This window comes from Nylanderia fulva, unplaced genomic scaffold (genome assembly GCF_048542155.1).
Source record: "Nylanderia fulva isolate GAGA-0341 unplaced genomic scaffold, ASM4854215v1 Scaffold2, whole genome shotgun sequence".
In the NCBI taxonomy this organism is placed as follows: domain Eukaryota; kingdom Metazoa; phylum Arthropoda; class Insecta; order Hymenoptera; family Formicidae; genus Nylanderia; species Nylanderia fulva.
Window position 1 is genome coordinate 6,941,838 of NW_028190263.1, and position 22,713 is coordinate 6,964,550.

The 22,713-nt window shown below is 35.6% G+C and overlaps 1 protein-coding gene across 7 annotated transcripts in view; it reads left to right on the forward strand.

Moving 5' to 3' along the window:
* Window positions 1-22,713, forward strand: part of LOC114942845 (RNA-binding Fox protein 1) — a 267,417-nt gene that overhangs the window by 102,589 nt on the left and 142,115 nt on the right. For 2 of the 7 annotated variants that reach the window (XM_029318293.2, XM_029318294.2), the window contains exon 1: window positions 12,263-12,936. The exons of 1 other annotated variant lie outside the window; for it this stretch is intronic. In XM_029318293.2, coding sequence (XP_029174126.1) covers window positions 12,925-12,936 — 12 coding nt within the window. In that variant the 5' untranslated portion in view covers window positions 12,263-12,924. Of the gene's footprint in view, window positions 1-12,258; window positions 12,937-22,713 lie in introns of those variants that run through there. 4 more of the 7 variants (XM_029318298.2, XM_029318295.2, XM_029318297.2 and 1 more) reach the window with 4 other exon arrangements.

The window sequence follows — 22,713 nt, forward strand, 5'->3', positions numbered from 1 at the left end:
TATTTGTAAACAACGACAAATTAATATTTATAGTATTGATTTTTGAGAAAAGAATATTGCAAAGTATGAACGTACAATTATTATTTTGGAGAAAAATTGACCTAAAAGCTACTTTTCAACTTTCTAGATAACAGAATTATATTTTTATTGAAAATGTTATTTGGACATTCTTCCCATTTATCAAGGAATTTGAATTCTACACAGAGAGAATTTTCTCTTAGAATTTACATTCAAAATCATGCTAATTGTGCGACAATATGATAATGGAATGAATTTAATGAATCAGAGATTAAATATTTATAAAATTCTTCCAGTATCATATATTGTCCCACGATTACCATGATTTTCAGGGTAAATTCTAAGATAAAATTCTCTCCGTGTATGATCAAGCTACATGTATATATATAATAAATGCACATTTTTTTAATGAGTTTAAAGAAAACTCATTAAACTTTCCTATTTCTCACTTTTATCGATCGTAGTCTTTATTATTAAATATCTTTTTACGATATTTTTATCGTAATCATTTTTATACAAAATGCTTAGTGGAAGCATAATGGAAAGGTTCATTATTCAATTGAGGAAAATAGTTTACGATGACTCAACGAAAGTTTTTGCAGTGCTTTTAAGATATTACGATTATCTCAGTGAAACTAGCTCTTTTCCGAAAAATCGAAAAATAATTTTCAAACGTGTACAATATAAAAAATCCAAGTCTTTACTATCTACAATATTTTCAGACGATGTGACTGAAATTAATATTTACAATATTTTTAAATATCTCCCAGCGGACGAAATGAAATAAATTGTTGTCTGCCTGTGTCGTTACGAATACATGGACTCTGAAGTTCCTCGTTTCGTTTGTTCGAATTTTTTTTGGCGCGGATAATGAGTAAAATTTTTTCCGCCAAAATTGCGTGCCTCGTCATCACATTCCGATCGATTTATTTACGCGCACAAGACGGAGATTCCCCCATCGAGATTGTCGTCGTCTATTTTCGGCTAGAGCCGCGATTGTCCTCTCCTCCTGGCGGGCGCAATTGATTTTAGCTCCCGGGACTCTCTCTCCATAGCGTTGTCGAGGCGTGGTAAAGCTCACGATGGAAACAACCGACCGATTCGCCAAATATACGCGCCGCGTATATTTAGCTGGAAAATTGAATCCGTGCCAGGATACAGCCCTGTAATCCGATCCTCTCTCCCGCCAGCGAAAGGGGGATGTTTTCGCGTTCCCGCAGGATCCGCTAGCTCGCGCGTCGTCCGCCTGAAAATAATTACTCTTATCAAAGTACCGCGAGAGGAAGAGAGCGAAAGAATCGAATTCGCTTGCTCAGCGAAAGCAGGATTACAGGACAATCTCTAGCTCGCGCGCACAACGCACGGATTTTCTCTATACCTTCTCTCATTCAATAATAATGCCGGTTGAATTATGCAGCGCGCGATAGTGGATGACATTTAGTTCTATAATTGTGACGTGCGTCAATAGCAGGTTAATATTGGCAAAATTTATTAATTTAACATTCCATCGCGCTCCACTTTTATTGTACAGTTTTCAAATCTTTCGATATATTCATCTCGCAATTTTTCAGTTGACATTGAACATTCTTGACAGCTCGGAACCATATTCGCTTTAAATTAAATCAAAAATTAAATTTTATCTGTTTATCTGTGAAATTTGAAAAATCTTTAAATTTTTCAGCATCATGCCGTCGTAATTAAATCTAATTCGAAATATGTTCGACGAATTAATTTTGTCAAAGAGAATTTTACATTAAAATTTCAGTATAAATAATACATGATGTTGTGTAAAATTGTATAAATAATATATCAGGCTCAATATATTTTTGTACGTCAAGTCGAGAGTTAGACAGGTACTATTCGTATCGAGGAAAGAGATTTATATCTACCGAGAAAAACGTCTAGGGAGCACATAATCTGATTCGATAAATAAAAGGCTGCGCGTTAGAGATAATTAGTATATCATACTAATTATGTGCTTATCGAAACTCGCAACCTGTCTCTATGAAAATTCAGTCTTTATGTAAATATCTTCTGCGTTTCTCACCTGGTCTTTTTAAAATTTCAAAGAACATTCTGTTTATGTAGAATTCTTGGATGTTCCATCATTTACACGAGAACAATCTAGCGTGTGTTTAAACACGACACTGCACTGTGTTTACGCTTGTTAAGATTTCTCCCTAATCTGGACGTTGACTATCGGGCGACGTGTATAATCTGTCTATCGCAAGGGAAATACACTATTATTTGTGATAAAAAGCAGAAGCACGTGAACGAAAGAAACACGAAAAAAATCGGGACTCAGAAGCATATGATGCCTATGAATTTCGATCGATTATTGACTTAAATAAAATTGAGAAATATATCTGAGAATGTGTAGTATATGGGAAGTAGAGCTCAGTATTCAGATAATTTGTTCATCTTTAACAATCCCTTACATTCTGATGCAATAGATGCGTTAATCAAATGAATCCGATATAAAAAGTTTAGGGTCTAATCAAATACCTTCAATAATGAAGAACATATTTTGAAAAGATAGATAAAAATATAAAGATCAAATGACATGGAAAAAGCATAATATATTGCGTCTTAAAAAGAAATAGAGATTTTTGTTAAAAAAGAATCTGGTTATTCTTAACAGTTTAAGGATATTGTCATAATTGATACCAATCTCACGTTAATGCGGGTCCCGGATAGGTTTGTCAGAATCCGTTTAATTCTGATTTATTATCTACATACTAATCGTGACTCGTATATAAATTGTGAAGAATTTTTAACTTACATAATAGCATAGATATATATTTTTTAGGATACACAGATAATAAGCTAAAATTAGAAAGATTTATGTGGGTTCAGCTTATCGAGATGTCGGTTAGTGTCAGTTATAATCAATTCGATGTATTACTCTACCTCTTCCTAAAGACCATGACATGTGAACAAGTTTTAGTCGTAAAACCGTAAAGACGTAAACAAATCGACCAATCACAGTCAAACATTCTTACTACTTGCAAGAATGCTCGACTGGTCAATTTATTTACGATTTCGCAGTTACGAGTAAAACTTTTTCACGTGTCATGCATCTTAAAAGTGACAAAAAACTTGATTGCCAACGAAAATGAAAATTAATTAATCTCTTTTCATATTAAATATTTTAATATAATTCGAATACAATTACAAAACTGAGAAGAATATATATGAAAGAATATATAAGAGAAAAATATATTTTATTATACATATATACATTTTTTATTTCTTTTTGTACATGTATATTATATCTAGTAGTTTTAAATCAAGTTTCAGGTAACTTTTTTTGTCGAAAAAGAAATAAAAGAATTAATGAATAAAAAAAATTATATTGCGATAGAAATATTTCTCGTATATACCTATACATATATGAAATGTTTCTATCGCAATCTATTTTTTTTAATTCAGCGATAATTATTTTTTCGACAAAAAAAAGTTTAATCGAAACTCGATTCGAAACTGCTTGAGATAAATTTGTTACGTTATTTCTTTCCGACTCGCTCTTCGGAACGTAGACAGCTTGGAATTCGCGCACTGCTCTTTTTACCGGTGCTTTCGTAGATTTTATTTTGTAGTTGCTGTCTAAGAAACATTTGACCTTAGCGGAAGAGTCAATTCGTCAAAGCGTCATTGTACTTGCCTCGCGATTTACAAAAAGTTATGCTCGCATTCCTCGCTATTCTTAGTCCAGCAAATAACTTTTACGTAGGGTGTCTCTTAATTTATCAACCCTTACATTATTTGAAAACCATAATAAGTATACGGAGAGATAATATCTCTCAAAGAAAATTTCTTCGACAAAATTAGTTTGCGCTTTTTAACACGAACAATTGTTTATTCTAATATTAAACAGTTTTCTTAAGAGGATTAAAGCATTTTCATATAATTTGCGATGAGCTTAGAGAAATTTTATCGTTCATTGGTATTCTTAAGCATGACAAACGTGCCATTTGCTCGATTTTCATTACCTTACTGCGTTATAATTACACACTTCGTCGGCCAATCTAATTTAATCCGGTTAAAAAATTATATAAAGTGTTATATACGCGGAGGAAAATATTTTCTATACATTTTCGATAAGCTTTTTTTTTCGCGCGTTTTATCACAAAAAAGTACAACCCGTGTTTTATTCTTGAAATTATCATGACATTTCGAACTCTGCACTGCGAATAGAAGCTGCACGCTTTCGCGAACGCGCTACCATATTTTACCGTATACAATATGTGTTTTAGAGGAAAAAGAACGCGAGCGTGTCCGCCTCTTGTGCGAGATAAAACGTTCGTGGCGTGCATCGCGTGTTTGCTACCGTCGAGCTGTCCTCGTTAATCCGGCCGTCGTATGCAGCCTTAAGGTCGTCATGATATATCGGAAGCGGTTGCTAAAATCACGTAAACTAACTTTGAAAAACTTCAAAAGGCTTAAGCGGGCATTTAAGCAGCGTTTTGTCCGCTTTTCGCCGACAAGATTGAGCGTTCCCCGTTCATCAATTGACTTTGTACAGAATTCAGATAACGTAGTTTACCGATACAACAGCTGTTCAAACAGAAAAACGTGAGTAAACTCTTTCACGTACGTGTATAAATTTGATTTAATCTTTCGTTTTATTATGAAAGTTGTATCAAAGAAACTAGAGATTTTATTGACAACCACTCTCTTCATTAAATTCGATTTTTTTCAATGTCGTGGTAATTTATTCGATTTATACGTACAAGTATTTTTGTATAAATATTGTTTCTGCCGCGTTGAAAATATTAACGAACACACACACACATATATATATATTTTTGGCATTTTTATTTCACTTTTTTGAGCCGCATGGAAACTTGAGTTAAATATAAAGAGCCGTATTTCATCGAACACGACGAATCATTTTAGAACTCTTCGCGAAAATTAATTATTCGTACTGTCGCAACTTTGGCATTCTACGCTCACTGCATCTCTGACACGCGGATAAGATATTACAAGTGTGAAACGCGGAATCCGCGTGACAGTACTTTTCAACGAGAGCCTAACTTTAGATTATCCGAAATATATTTCCGAGAATCTAAAATGTATATCAATTTGGAGCACTTTCAAAAGAAAAAGAGAAGAACGAAAGGACAAAATCTTTTTTCGGATTTTCTTGGAAAATATCCCGCCGAATTGTTGCAATATCTTTTCGATTAAAAATCGCTTCAATTATCGATTGAATTCTCAAGACATTTACGTCTCTTCGGGAGCTTCTAAAATCGTAAAATATCGTATTTATTTTATTAAACCGACGACTCATTAAAAAAGTAAAAAAATATCTGTGACTGATCCTTAAAATACCGCGCATAATCGTTATCGGGAGCGAGTGCAAATTTTTGGAAAGCTTCAGAAAGCGCCAATATTTTATAACACACAGATTCTTTCAAATGACCACTAAATATCTAAATTGGCACAATTATATTTCGTAAATTAATTTTGCAATTCTTTCACGCGTACACGAAGCGCGACCGAGCAAACATCGATTGGTGATAGTTCATTATCGTTGTTGATCAATATCGATTAGGGGCTAACCGACAGTTTGTCGGTCGGCTGCGTTATTGATCGGACGAGCAAATTCGCGTACAGAGAGCGGCGGGGCATATCGCATCGGTTGAATCGTGTTACGCAATACATGCAATGACATTTCTCATTATGGAAGCTTTGAATTTGTTTATTCGAGTTCATAATAAATGTCACTTGCATATTGCATAACGCGCTTCGATTGTAACGGGAGGATTCAAGGCGCGCAATGTATAATAGGAAATGAAATTTTACGAGATATAGTTGATGTACAAGTAGAGATTGCGATTTTTTTCCTACTTCTTTTCAATTCGCATCGCGTGATCGTAATGTGACGGAAGTTTTAAATCCGCTTTCTACGTGTCGAGCGAGATTATCGCGATGTTAGCAGGAGTCGCTATACTTGCCGCTGGGTTCTCAACGCCATTCGCTCTCATAGTCGTCATGGAAACGCCTCTTTGAGATTCTCCCTCGAGTCGAGTGTAGGCAGTTTCCAGAGGAGGTACATAGAACGTAAAGGTCGATCTTTAGGAAAACGACGCTACGCTCTCTCATAATATCGAGTAATATAAATTGCCCGATAAATCTAAACCTATATATAGACCGCATCTATAGACGTGCTCGCGTATTAGTTCAGCAATTTGTCTTTGCAGCTTCAATTTGCTACGGAGATGTTTCTTTGAAATTTTATCGCTGATGGAAAAATATATCGCGATCATTTCGATTTATTCGATTAACTCGCTCAATTATTATCTTTTTATTCGTTTTTTTTTTTTTTTACTGTTAGCAACATAGATTTATCTATTTGCGAACACGCTGAATCTGAACTCTTCCGAAACCGATAATGATCGGGATAGAAAACGGCATCTTCTCTTTCTTTCCTTCCCTATAAGACAGTCTTTTATTTCCCTCCATTAGAACGTGATATCGATGCTTAAAGGAATCGTCCTTCGTTGGAATTAAGGGATATAGGAAGGATAAATCCGGACGAGGAGCGATCCTCGCGAAATCCCGAGCGACGAGAGAACGATTCATCGATACTTTTTTACCCGATCGAATCCTCTTCGTGTCACCCTTCTGTCGCATGGCAGTGGCTTATAGGACTCTGTTGAGTCCCAGGGGAAAAGTGCATTCGGAAAATCGAAGGTGACCTATAAACCGAGATGTCATCGTCGCGATATAACGCGAGAAAGAGATTGGTACGCGAACGTCTTCCGTTTTCTTTCTCCAAGGAAATATTTTACAGTCAAATCGGGCTTGAATTTTCCGGGAAATAGCTTCAACGATTTTTTTAGCGCATTTGTGTTGCTTCGCTCTCCCGTTTTTCCTTTTCTTTCCTGAAATATTTCACTTCCGTGTCGATTTCGCGCAGCTTATTACACTCGACTGCTGTTTTCTCGTTGATCGTATTTTGAATGTTAATTTAAAAGGCTCGCACATGCTTTTTATATCGACGTCAAAATATGATTACGTATGTAACTGTCATGTTTATACATGACCTAATAAGGAATATAATTTATTTCTACGCGGTAGATTTATGTATGAAATATAAATGTTTGTCGAACGGAGGTAAAACTGTCGTTAATAGTTAATAAACGCATATAATAACTTATATAATAACTGCATAATAACTGCATCATATAATAATATATAATTAATACACTTGTATAACCATTGATAAGCTTTGTAGATTCTATAACGAGGCCCGTTATAATTCAATATTCATTAGATCACCTATATAATTGTAGTATCGTTTAATGATTATAGATTAAACCGTGATTCATGTCGTCGGCATAATTTCTATCATGTTAATCGTCAGAAGCTACATTGTTCGCGTCGTCTACATCGCATTATCATCGCCCAGATAATTATCTCCGGCGACTAATGTCGCGTTTTGCCGTTCTCCCTCAGATCTAACGAGCGAGAGGGTTGAACTCCTCGGTCCATATATCCATAAAGCATTGCAGCCTGCATCCCGCGCTTTATACTTTGTCGCTCTCTCGCCTCCCTTTCATTCCCTCCCTCGAGATCCGATAAATTTATCCTTCTCTCTCTCTCTCTCTCTCCTTCGTTTTCCTCCCTCGGGACCGGGTCGGGTATAAAACATTTGTAGTGTCAGGCCCGTGTAAACCGCGGCGAGAGAGAAGGTGCCGGCATACCAGAACCCTCTGAATGGCGTCGTCGTCGTCATCGGGTGTGCGCGCATGTGCGTTCCAGCTGTAACGCACGTTCACGCGCAGAGGGTTCTAAAAATATGCGCGCGCGAGGCCACCCCGAGTGCACTTGAAATCGCATTCGAGTTCGCGGGAGGGAAAAAATGGATTTTACGACGCCCGGTTCGATATCGCATGCATGTGCGCTGCTCCTTATTCGAGAAACCGTACGCGAAAAGTGCATGCCTATGCACCGAAGAAAGGGTCCCGATTGATTGAAACTGACGATCGAGAGTCTAGACATTTCGGTTGCTTATTTATTTAAACGCGTCGAAATATTTAACACTTGTGTTAATGGAACTTTAATGTTAATTAAATTATTACGGCGACTGAAAAAAGATGTGATAACGCATTGTGCGTTTCTATTTTTTAGTGACAAGATTTATCTGTCAAAATTTAAAACAGTTTTGTCAATGTAGAAAAAAATATTGATTTTTCGTATTTTATAATATATAAGTGGAGATGATAAAATCTAAAATTTATATATTTTTTAAATTAAATTTTACATTAAAACTATGTTAATTTTGCACAAAATTTATTTTACATTATTTGAAGTTTGCATTTATTTTGTGTTAAAACATTAACACACAGTATTTGTATCTCTAATATTTAACATATCCATCTTATGTTAAATTAACACAAATATTTCTATGAACCGTTATTTGAGACATGTGATATATCTGTTAAAAACACAAATTTTTCAACTATATATGTATGCGAGACACAAAATTGACGAGATTTATTGAAATAGCGAGGGAAAAAAATCTGAAAATAATTTTCTATATTCCGAGCCAAAGAAAAAGATAGAGGTAATTTTCTATTTATAACCGTCCTCTTTGAGAATATACGAGTTCAGTCAATATCCACAAAGTTTTCCGCAATTGTTTCCTCTCGTAAACATTCGTAAACTTTTTTTATCGATCTCTCGTGAATCGCATGTATTTCCTGAAAAAGCGCGAACCCGGCTCATCATTCGACGTTACGGTGAATCCTCCGTTTATTTGATACTTCCTTCGAGATATACTTTATAGTCATCGATGGTATATATGCACCGTGAATATATATCCCGCGGATGGAGGATATCTCTATATTTCCACCGTCTCTATCACGCCGGTCGACGACGGTACACGGAGAATCCCTTTTCATCTGGAGGGCGTTCTGGCGCGTTATTCTAAGCACTATAGCTTTTGCACCCTCTCGTCCCATCTCTTGGTTTCTATGGTGATCCGAAGAGGGGTTGCGTTTCCCTGCAGGTTGATTGTCGGTAGGGTATATATATAGCATCCGCTATATATATATATATACACGGAGGCGATCCATAAGCGGCGAAATATACTTCCTACTTCTTGCGTGTACCGCAGACGGTTCTCGTTCGCGGTTTATCGTTTATATTTTGCCTCGCTCCTGCGTCATCGCGCTTGTTATCGGTGTTAAAAAAGATGTTAACGTTATAGAAGACTATAACGAGGCAGCGCGCGATCGATTCGTCGCGATAAACTATCACGAAGAGGGACCTCCTTTAAACAAAGTTTCCGACGGTCTATTTGTCAGTATTACGAGATTTCGCGGATTTGCGTTGATAACAACGGATGCGCGCATTTCGACGAGAAAAATCCCACCGGCATCCCGTCCGCAGGGTTATAAATTGTAATTGCCGGCGACTGGACCATCGTGATATCGCGCCCTTAACATTATTCGTCTCTCCCTGGCGCGGCGAGATCCCATCCAGTCTGGCCACGTTCCAAAGGGATATATATATATATATAAAGGGATTTCGCGTTGTATGTCCCGCAACTTCCTCGCATCGGAAGAGAGGGAACTTTTGCTTCTCTCCTCCGTCAGTCGATTCCACTTGCGCGAACTTTCGTTGACTTTATTGAACCGGACGAATGCAGCGGATGCCGAGAGGCAGACTGAAATAATAGTCTACCGCCTCTAGACGACGATGTAACTCGGCGCTTGTCAGCGCCGTCATAATTACAGACCGCGATCGATAACTTATCACTCCGAAGCTCCGAAGCACGTACCGCTAGTCTACCGAAAGAGTTAATAGCTCTTGAACAAATAGAATATTTCCTCATTTTTGCTGTTTTTTTTTTATATATAATTTATATTTTTAAAGCTTTTAGTATATGATTTATCATGTATACAATATATAAAAGAAAAATGTATCGGGTACTTATGGGCAAAATATTGCAACTATAGAGAGAGAATTTTCTCGTAGAATTTACCTTGAAAATTATGGTAATCGTGGGACAGTATCGTATTGGAAGAATTTTATAAGAATTAATATCTATTACAATAAGATGTAAAATGTAGGTTCGATTAATTTTACTATGTACACAGAGAGAATTTTCTCTTAGATTTTACCCTGAAAATCATGGCAATCTAAGACAATATAATATTGAAAGAATTTTATAAGAGTTTCTCTAATTAATATTTACCACGATATATATTAAAATATTAATATCTATCACAATAAAATAAGATATAAAATATGTTCGATTAATTTTATTATGTACATAGTGAATTTTACTGTGTAAATATTAATATTTTTTATTGTGGTAAATATTAATCAGAGTAACTTATAAGATACTTCCAATATTATATTGTCCCACAATTATTTTGATTTTCAAGGTAAATTTTAAGAGAAAATTCCCTCCATGTACCATAGCTAAATTTTGAGTCTTACCATGTCTGAATTTTAGCTACGGTAACTAATATTTTTAAGCTCTAATTTAACGGAGAATTCTCTCTCCGTTAATGTAGAGATATCTAACATTTAATTACGATAGCTGATATTTTTTTGTTCTTCCATGTAATTTTCTAAAATTTACCGGAAGATAAAGGATCCTCAAGTAGTAGTTTATGTATGCATAAAGCAAAATTATTTTCTGGAAAGTATATCGCATAATAGCTAGACACACATACGTTGGATACGTAATTAATTATCTTTGATAGTTTTGCGGGAGCGGAGATAAACATCTCTTTGCAAAGTTTAAATCGCTAGGAGAGATGGAGAAAATTTTGGAATTCCATTAAACAGATAATCCGCGGAGATTATACGATGAATCTTGTTAAAAGGAATACGCGTACGAAATACGGAATTACTTAGTCGCAGTATTTCTCACGTCGAAATGTTCCGGAACACGTTGATTAAGATTGCGATTGAGCGAAGAGGGACATGGAGTTTTTACGAAAAAACGAAGGGAAAAATTCGTTTATACAAACGGCTGTAAAAAAAAAAAACAATAATGAGCAAGCGCGAAGTACGAGTAACGACTGGTGAACGAATTTCGCAATTCTGTGTAATTGTTTCTCCTCGGGAAAATTCTGAAAGTAAGGGAGGATCCGATTATTTCTTTTTATATTTTTCGACGAACATCTCTTTCTCAAACCACTTTAGATTGATTTCGCGCAATGAAAAAAATTTAAATTATTCTTACTCTCTGCTGCAGAGAAATATAAGCAAAGTTAATAAAATATGTAAATGTATAACGAAGCAGGAAAGGGAGCTGTACGCAGTTGGAAAATTTTTGTTCTTTTGTTAAAAACTTCAAGTTGAAATTTTCATGTTAAATATTTCACACATTCATTTGTTAATTTAACATATTGCTGTTGTGTTAATTGAACTCAAATTATTGAAACAATTAAAACAATTGAAAAAAGTGTAAAAATAACACAATGTGCATCTATATCTAAGTTTGCATAATGAATATGTTTCGTATTATTAATCACAAGATTTTTTTATAATATAGGTAGGGATAATAAAATGTAATATTAATATTTTTTTTAGTTAATTTCTACGTTAAAAGTATGTTAATTTTACACAAAATAGTTTACTTGATGTTCGCATTTATTTTATACTAAAATATTAACACAGCATTCGTGTTATCATTTAACATATCCGTATTATGTTAAATTAACACAAAAATTTCTGTGGAGCATTTGGGACATGCGATATTTATTAAATTTATTAACACAAATTTTTCAACTGTGTAACACATTTTTTTATCGAAGAGAGGGAGGAAAAAATATATTTTACACTCATGATTAATTTCTTATATCGTTCAACTAAATAACTATTTTCTTAATTTAATTCAATATTGTTCCATTTAATTTAAATATTCCGTACGTTCAATTATCAAAATAATACTTGGCTATTTTTGTTCAGTATATGAAAAATTAAAAATATATTCAATATACGATCTCGAATAGTGAAAGGATCCTTTTATCCGCATCTTAGTGAATAAAGACGTTGGTATACGGGCGCATGTATAAATGCGAGGACGTGTTTGCCGAAACGTCAAGTGTAAATCCCGAGTCAATCGCGTCGCACAGTCTCACGAACTTTGATTAACCGCGCGCGCATGTATACACACACGCACAAAGACATGCATGCGCGCTCTGATCGAGCCCGAGTCTCTAGTACGCGTGGGCGACCGCGGGGCGGCGCTGACAGCGGCATGCCTGGTGGCGTCGCTAGTGGTCAATGGCGCCGGTTGTTAGCGGGATCGTTGTTAGTCACATCGGGACCACGTACGGTGACGGTCGTGAAGAATACGAGAGAGTCGCAGGAGTCGACAGACAGAGAGAAAAACGCGGAGCGATCGCGAGGGAAGGCTAATACCGCGGACGGGCAGCATCGCGCGAACGGAGAGAGAAAGAAAAAGAGGGTGAAGCAGGAGGGTGCAAAAGGGCGTACCGTCAGACACTACGCCGTCTCGTTTTCGACTCTGCGGCGAGTTCAAAGCCGAAGCTCCGAAATCGAGGTTCCGTGCGCCGCTTGTAATACTGTGCGTGGGTCCATTCCGCGCGTGCGTTTGTGTATCGCGTGTGTATATTCTACCTCGTTTCTCGGGTGAGTGCGGGAATCCAGGGAGGCGGTTTAGTGTTTCGACGGACAACGCGTCATAGTAGTGTGCCTAAACGGAGAGGAGAGAGATAGATAGATAGATAGGAGTGCCTGTCGAGAGGAAGAACAGCCACACAAGCAGGCGGCGTAGAAGAGAGACGGCGGTGGAGGCGGAGGTGGGAGAGACGGCGGTACGAAGTGACGGATTTGTTTTCTTGCACAACGGTGGAGCAAAACGGCCTCAAACTGTGGGGCTCTGGGGCGTTTTTCCTTCCTCCGCAAGGGATGTACTACCCTGTAAGTGTTCTTCATTTTACAACCGATTAACGTAGCCCTCGTACACACATATATATATATATATATATGATGCAATAGGCGGAAGAGAGAGAGAAAATAAAAGCGTTTGTTGCATTACACCCTCGATTCTTACGCCCCTGTCTCGTCCGCGGAACGAGGAAAAGCTCTCGTCGGTTCGATAGGAGGCGCCGGGTCGACGGACCACGCTTCGAACAATCGGATACGCAAGAGTGGCGGGAAGAGTGATGCCCTTTACCGTTCCTTCCGAAACGCTCTCGCGAGAGTGGCTCCGAAATAACCGAAATTCGTTTCAATCTCCTCTCGTTTTCGCGTCACGAGGCGCTACAGCGCTATACATTCTTCGGCTATTTATTTCAACGTAGCTTGAACGAACATGTGACTCTTCCCGAATCGGCTTTCATCGATCCGGGGCCTCCGCGTCCTTTTTTTTTTTTTTTTTACTTTCGTTTTATACATCCCTTCCCCTTAGATTCTCGCCGTATCTTCGTCGCGCCAGACGCAAAATCACGCGAACCTCGAAAGTGGTCCGACGATGTCTGTCCTTGAGAGAGTGGCTGACTCCCATCCGTTGTCTCTCTCTCTCTGAGCGTGAATCTTTGTTCCTCCGAAATTACAATGTTGTAGGTTATGTTCGCCTCGGTGCTGTAAACGAGGCGAAAGAGAGAGAGAGAGAGAAAAAGAGAAAGGGAGAGCGTGGGAAAGAGCGAGACGGCGTTATTTCTCTCGTTTTCAGAGGGAAACGCTGTCGAAGGGACGCCTTGATCGTTCGACGGCGCATGGCTCGTGTATATTAGCGAAAATGAACGTGAAACCGAGGAGAGATTCTCTATCTCTCTCTTCGACGAGAAAGACGCGATGTCGTTGGATGCTGCGCGTCGCGTTAGTCAGTGAAAGTTAAATAGCCGAGTATCTCTTGCTGCCGATCGCACATGCGATAATCGAGTAAATAATGCTGTGCGATTATTATCGGGGTCAGATTATTATCGAAGGGAAGAAAAAATTATTAGGCGCTTGCGAAACTTGGTAAGATTGCAAATATATATGTTGCGGTTATTTTCTTTCAAGTTTCTTTACATGTTGATCATATGTTCGAGTGGAATTGATGGCTGATAAATCATTTAGCGCGATTGAGAAAATGCAACCGGATAAAGTTCATCTTCGACACTGCGTGCTTTATCATTTTTAATCGAGGCGAAGACGCTGCAACAACGAAAAGACTGATGAACTTTATCGGGTTTTATTTTTATTCGTGTTAAATGTGAAGTTATATTTGGAATTGTGATTTATCAGTCATCAATTTTCAAAAACAAGAGAGCAATTAAAAAGAAAATAATTACCAATGACGCGTCATATATTTGTAACCATACGAACTTTTGCAGGCATCTAAATTCATGATACTTAAATATTTTTCGACGAGAATGACAATTAATGACAGTTGCAAAATATATGGATAGAAATTTATTTTATTTGACAGATGATGTGAAATTATTATTTTGTTGAAAATATGTCTTTTAGCGTGGAAGAAGATTGCAGTCACTTTAAAATTGTAATTAGTCTTCATTCAGAATTTTAAAGACTATTCAGTCTTGTAAAAACGTGTGAAGTTTTAAAGAATGGAATATTGTTTTATAAACAGATAAAAATGGAAATTTATTACTATATTTTTAAAAGAATTACTTACGTATACTAATTAATATGAATTAATTCCGTGTTAAAAATAGTTTGATGATTTATCGGCAATAATATAATATAGAAAATAACTGATAAGCATAATTTTATTTTTCTAAGGCCTGATTGCATCGTCATTTAGGCTTTAAGAGAGACTTAAATAACGTTTGTCTTCATTTATTTAGAAAAAAAATAAAGATAGATATATAACAAATTTTTAAGTCTCGGTTAAAGCCAAAATAATGTTGGTGCAATCGGACCTTAGATAAAAAAATTAAAATATATAACAACAAAAATTAAATGAGCACTTAATAATTTCTATAGTACATTATACAAATAGAACGATTTATAATAACAATAACTTTGTAAATTATTATTCAAAGGAAAATTTGATATTATAGAACACGATTCAAATTTTGAGAGAAATAATGTATAGTTTAAACCTACACAAAATGAAAAATAAACGAGGTTAATATTCCACTTTCACTTCCAACACGCATATATATTTCCAACGAAAGTTTCCGCAATTTCGAACGCCGTGTCTCTCTTTCTCCCTGTTATCGTTATATTTAAAAAAAATAACGTAAAACCGCACTCGTTCGAACATTTATTTGAGCGAAGGTAGCGCAGACATGGAATGAGTATAGCTTTTGTTCGAGCTGCGCGTGTTATTTTTGTATACAATATTCCGTATATATGTGTGTGTCCTCTCTCTTTCTCTCTTTAACGCGCGCAGGTAGACGCTCTAAAACGTTGCGGAGAGAATACCGGCTTTTCCGGACCCGAAGCCGACGAACGCGTCCCTCTGCTTCCCTGACTCGAAAGGCAGGCCTCTCCTTTGTTCGCGCACAGCCGTCGCGTCGGTAGGGAATTGAATTTCGCTCACAATGTGAAGCTGACCTTTTTCTTTCCCGTCCTCGGTAGACCGTATACGCCGTTTCGGCGTCGCGTTGTTGGTTTTACCTGGAGAACGACTGTTGGAAACTGTTGGAATTTACAGGGCTGTTTTCTCGGGGGTTGAAGATTGAGGGAGAAAAAAAAAATACAGCACATACACTCGATTACCTGTACATCGTATCTTATCTAACGGTCGAGTCGTTTGGGAAACGTATACGCGAACGTCCGATTTCGCAGATCACGAATTTCCTTTGCAACCTTAGAAAAGTGTAAATAAGGTCGCGCAGCAGAGAGAAATATTTGCGTTTACGATACACAACGGGCGGGTCACGCCCGGGCTCTGTTTATTCTTTCATTCCGCCTTCAACGTCTTTTGACGAGTAACTCGGTTTTACGTTGCGTTCGCTGCGTGGAAAATAATTTAGCATATTTTTGCCATGTTTCTTTTCGTTAAAAGTATGTAAAGTACTGTGTCTTATACCATATTTCTTTTTCAATCTTTTCCCGCCTACACTCTCTCTTTAGGAAGATTTATTAAAATATAAAAAATTAATTAAATTAAAATAAATTATTAAAATAAATCTCGAATCGAGATTTAATTTAATTGCTTGGTGTCGGACCAAAAAACATTTCCGCGAGAGGTACAAATTCTTGGTTCGATATTAAGCAATTAACATTCAATTCGAGATTTTTACAGTATTTCGCATATTTTGTAATGAAACAAAAAATAATATGACATAACTAACTAGTTTCAATGAAAACTTCATTTTTTATCCGTGTCTGTCTCTTTTCGTTAAAATTGACATTTGTATTTGACAACGAAATGAGCTTATTAACATTCTCAAGTGTTACATTTTTACTTTTAATCCCACGGAAACAAATAGCTATCATATAATTAAATTTTAGTGGTCTATATATTACAACCTGAGATTCATTTATCATGCTTAAATTTTAACCATGGTAATTGATATTTTTAGCTATATTTTTAAGGAAGAATGCTAAGCTATCATAGCTATTTGGACATGAAAACTAATATCTAATTTTTTTTTTCCGTGCTTTACGTTAATGAAATCATTTGTGCGCCATGTGACAGACAACGATCGATTAGTTGCAAGACGAGATATTCTCGTCAGCTGTGCAATAAATGTTGCGCGTCCTACATCTTACAGTTCGCAAAGTTACAATATAATTTGAGGGGAGAACGCGTGTCTTGTCGCTTCCGCAAGTGCCTTTCTATCGCCGATAGACTCGATAGAATCGACCACGTGTTTGCCTTTACGCGGCACTAGAGGTGCGTATATGTCTGTGTTAGTATATCGTCGCTTTCTCACAACATTTCGTTGCGTCACGCAGCGTGGCCGGTATAAGTATCTCTCACTTTTTTTTTTGCACGCTATATCTCACGCAAATTCGTTGCGGCCTTTTTGCTCAACCGCGAATCAGGTGGCATGCCGATCGGCCATTTGATTTATCCTCACGAGTTACCTGCGACCGACTTATACGTAACCCGATTGAAATTGTCCATGGTATTAAACCGGATTAAAGTTCGAGATGATATATTATCATATACATATATATATATGTAATATGCCCGGATATAGCAGATTTCGCATCGACTTGGCTATGAAAATAAATCATCGTATATCGTATCTCGATATGTATTTATATGTAATAAGGAGACTTGGATCTCGTATATATTCTGTATCGAAGAAAACACGCGACTTTTTTTTACCTTCGACAAATGTATAACAATTGGAAACTGCAAAGTTGATTCTTGATATAAATAGAAAGCAGCTAGCTCTCTGTTTTTTCTAATAATTTGACTGTCCAATTCAATGTCATATATGTTTGCAAAACTCAAATTGATAGTTCGTCCGACAATATGAAGAGGGTTGTGTATGCGAGTTTATAACTAGGTGATGTGTAATTTAATCGTACCTCGTACCTGTATTGCGGATAGATGAGAGTACACGGTGCCGGTACCGTTATTGACTGAAAAATTGTTTTGTGGGTCAAGTGTCAATTGTTCTCCGATGTGGCACGTTCGAATGTTAGCTTTCGTGTTGGTGATGCTGCTCCACGTTTGATCAGTTTTCATACGACTCACTGTATTGCTTTTGTATAGAGAAAGGCCGACATACAGTTCTTTGCGAGAGATAAATGCGTTGGAATTGTCGCGTATATTCCTCCGTACGATATATAGTTGTTTTTTTTTGTCAATGCGTATTTCAGAATATAGGTCAGATCTAGTTATTTCGAGCCGGTCTATCGATACTCTTTACTTTGAACGACATCTTCGTTTAACCTTTCTTCAACGCTGCTCCTTATAAAAGCACAACTACACGAGAGATTCAAAGGGGTTGTTTCTTTACAGAGCGGCAATATTTCCTACATACATTGCATTTTCTGAAAGAAAATACAAATTATATATGATAAAGTTATTTTTACTACAATATAATATAGCACGAGAAATAAATATGCATATTGCAAAATCGTCTCTTTTTTCAGAGTGCTGTAATATTCTTATTACTCGAAACGTTCTGAATTAAGATACGCTTAAAATCTTAATATTTTGGTCGCTAGTTTTAATAAAATATTTAAAGCGAAGCTATCTGACATTTGTTTTTGGATATTTTCCAATAACTAAATATAAATAAAATATATCTCTTTTTCTTTCAGTCTGTTTTTAAATTATATAATTTAAAATTATATAATTTTATTATAATATGTATATCTACTAATAATCTTTATGTAATGCTATATATTAGCAAACTGAAGATATTATTATCAACTTACGATTTTAAAAATGGATAATTTCCTTTTTTTATTTACACGCTCGGCGACGCGAATGACGCGCGTCAACGATATTCACATCACGTGCTTACGCATTAGATTATACAAGTATCTTTTTTCCTTGGCTATCCAAGAGATCTCATATTATGTTTCATATTCGCTTGCGATGCACGTATGAAATGCGTTACGCACTTTACCCGCGCGTTTCTGCTTCAGATTTTCTCGACAAAGAAAGTAGACGATATCTCTCCTGTTAATATTTTCTTCACCAAAATTGAGCACGTACAAAATTGAACATTTTCATCATTTTATGATATAGATTTTTTCCCAACAATTCTTTAATGTAATCAAAATTTTTAATTGTACTTTTCTTTCATTCTTGAGTAACTTTTTTTCAATTTTAACTCGCTTATTAAAATTTTTAGTACTCTAATTTTTGCGTTGCTCATTGCTTCACAAAGTAAATGTGTCTCTTTTTACTTCTTTTCAGCGTAATATTATATTCGCTTCGTATGTATTTAAGTAAAACGTGTTTAATACGATCTTATTCTGCGAAAGCAAATCGTTTTACATGAATCGAGAGTCGCGTGTGCGAAACTCTTGGAATTTTTTTTAATGTAGTCTGTTTTGCATATCCTTTCATCAGCGATTGATTTGAATATTGCAAGGCAGCATTATTGCTGAAATAAAGCGAACGTAAATATACCGTCTCGTTCAACTCTATAATCATTGTAATCTTTGCAATTAGTATCTTTGGACTACGTAATTGATCAAACATATTTTAGATATCGAAATATTCTTTTTAACATATGTATAGGTACAAATATATGTACGTTAATTTACATGTAAATTTTACACAGTTAAAATTTTACAACGTAAGGACTTAAATAACAACGTTATTTATGTTGCGTTAAGGACGCAAATAACAGGCAATTTTTATTTTAAATAAACAATAAATGAATAAAAAATACAATCTCGCTTGAAGCTATATAATAAGCATACACCATCAATTTAATTAAATAGTTAGTAGTATATTGCAGTCATTTATTATTAAAAATTTTTTAAAAGCCTACAATTGTTAAAACAAAAGTTACATTACAATTAGACACGAATTTAATATTATTACAACATGTGACGCAACATGGAAATTTTATCTGTTTTTAAAACAAATTTCACGTTCAAACCTGCTCCAACTATTTGCAATTAATTATAATTGTTTTTATTATAAATAAGTACGAGTTACATTTGCGTATGATGTCATGTATATTTTGATTGCCGGATATAAATAATATTTTATCCGTGTCCGCAGCTATTTTTTGTTGTGAGCATCCAGATGTTCTTGTGACATTGATTTTTTCGCCTCGAGCGAGAATGAATAATTTCTATCGCGTCGAACAGCAAATTGTGATTTCCGATCCGTAGTCTCATAATATTTCGTTGCTTTTATAACCAGTGTCCGACCGAAACAAGATTCCGCCGGTCAGAAATCGTTGTTCGTGTTTCTCTCAATGATGTAATATCAATATTTCTGTGGACTGGGAGTACGATCGTTGCGGTTTGTGCGCGCGTGTAAAGTGGAAGGAAGTTTCACTTTAGAATCAAACTATACGTTTTAGCATCGTTAACCTTCGTGATAAGTACGTGTCAAGGTTTTTTTTTGCATCCATTGTTTCACGCGAAAACGTGCGCGTTGAAAATTAACACTTTTATATATGGACATAGAAAATGGTAGACTCATAATTAAAAAAAAGTCTCGTGAAAATTAGATTATATCGGTTTAAATGTTTTTTTTTCCTTTGAATTTTTAATATATAAATGGATAATATAAAGTTTCTTTGATGTAATTGTCAATTAAGTGTTTCGTACTATATTTGTATTTTTCTGTGTGAATAAAATTATATAATTAAAATACTAATACAAAGTTTTGATACAAATGTGTCAAGCTGGATTAGAGTTAGTTTTAATTATCAAATACCGTAGTATACATTATGAGACTATCTTAAACTTCTAACAAAATTATTTTTGCTAGTTTTTTTAGTACATTATTTTTTTCTCGATATTCTCTTTGTTGGCTTTTATATCTATTATTGCGAGATTAAAATATTTTGTAATTACACGTGTAAAAAGTTGCAGTTAATGTTGTAGTGTTCGACGCGAAATGTAAACCGACAAACATTAAATGTTTGAAACTAATTTCTACATGTTATAGAATCATTAGCGAGTATTGTTTGAAGAAGTTCTGTCGCAATCGGAACAGGGAAAGCGAGGAAGTTAACATCGCAAAATCTGACATTTGACATCTGCGGTTAAATTTGGACACGCGGATATTAAAGCGTTGGTATTTACAATTTCGGTCAATAGACGAAGTAGACCATGTCGTCTGTTTTCTGGACACGCTGCCATTATTTTTTACAAAAATGTAAGATCAATTTAGTCTTAACTGACGTTAATTGAAAAAAATTATTTATATAATATATTGTAATTTGAGGTGTTTTATCATAATAACATAAAAAGTAATTAAATATCATAAATTGAAAAATAGAAAAGTATAATTAAAATAACTGAGAGTAAGAGATGAGAGAGAGAGAGAGAAAGAGAGAACATTTTCTTTTATAATAAATTTTAGTTATAAAATTGAATTGCAGAGTGCGCATAAAAATATTTATGAAACGGTATATGTGTTATATAATGGTATAGTACGTTACATAAATTTTTACCGATACGTCATAAACGCGCTTGTATCGTAAATTCGTCATTTCTCTAGTCTAGTGTTTTGCGTCTGGGAAACTTATACTGTATACACATACGATGGTTGTGTGTTATAAGCCAGGCGTTATTTACTCACCATAATTCGCATCGTCGCGCTTCCCATAATCCCGAAGATAAAGTGGCCGGTACATTTATTATCATCGTGTATAATCGGCTGTATCTCAGTGCAACGGCATATTCAATATCGTGTCCCTCGCGTGGTGACCCGACCGCGGGTAAACTTGGCGGAACTTGGGCGAAGATAAATCGTCGCGACACTTCGCGCGTGTGTGTATGTATATATGTTTGTGTGCGGTAGCACAAGATTTTGGCAAGCTGGGTATTTGCCGTGTACCGTAATTTTCGAAATCGCGGACCGGTTAATCGAGAATCGGTGACAAGGTCGGGATTAGAAAGGAAAGAAGAGGTTGCTAGCCTCGCGCGGAGTGAAAGATTTTCTTCTAACGATATTTGCCGACTCGGGATTATCCGAGGGAAGGAAATGCGAAACCCGCTAAACCGCATTCTTATCGAACGATTTATTGCGGATTAGCAGGTTGTAAATTATGGTTTCGCACGTGCGTGAGCCATTATTCGTCTTAATTAAAGCGGAGTCTCGAAATGTACAATTGCCACATTTTTAATTAATCTCGGTGAGTTATTATCGACTTGTTGTCTGTGATATAATCGGAACGGGATGTTGAATTTAACCGTGAATAATTTCATCTTCCAATTTAATAACGATTATCGTGGTCTAACAATTAGATGTTAAATTATACTTTTTATTTTTGGTCAGACAATCTGCAATTTCAATCAATTTATCGCAATTATATTTTATTAGGCTTTAGAAAATTAATAAAGTTAGCGAGACCATCTGTAATCGATAACCATCGACATTTACGTATATATGTAGATATAATATTTGCATAATCGGTAAATTTTTGGTCGCATTTGGAGCATTACAGACAATCGATCTTTTGAATAAAATACAACTGATTGAAAGAGCGCCTTTGTCATTTTCAGCTACTTTTTTATTGTCAGAGAAATGCGGGTTTGATCAAACGAAATTCATTTGATTCTCCCTTTCGATGATCTTTTAAAAATGCGTATTGTCGATTTTCTGCTGGTAGGAAAGGACAAAAGGATGTGAGAAGGATCGGTTATACGATTTAAATTTACACTCTATATGAAAGAGATTATTTGAAAAGGGAAGACACGTGAATAACGAGTTAATTTGCGAGCGTGAATATATTCATTATATTTTTTTATTGTTACTTTGCATAAAACTCTCAACTTTCCTTCCTGGAAATCGGTGTCATATTTTCCTTAACTTATGCAGAGAAATATACATATGTGCATAGGATATTCAATAATATTGAATTTCGTACTCTTCTAGTAATTCTTTGGTGAATTTCAAGTTAACATATTCGTGGTTCTGCGATTTTAATCATCTTTGCAATTAATGAACAAGCTTAAGTTCTTATTGCTATAAATTAAATTATGTCATAAATTTTACTGGAGTTGAAAAATTTGATTCTCTATATACTGAGAAAAATTTTTGTAAAACAATTTTTGGCGTTGAATTTCTTCTGATCTGTTTTGTCAAGTTTTTAAGACGAATATCTCTACTTTATATTTATTAAAACATTT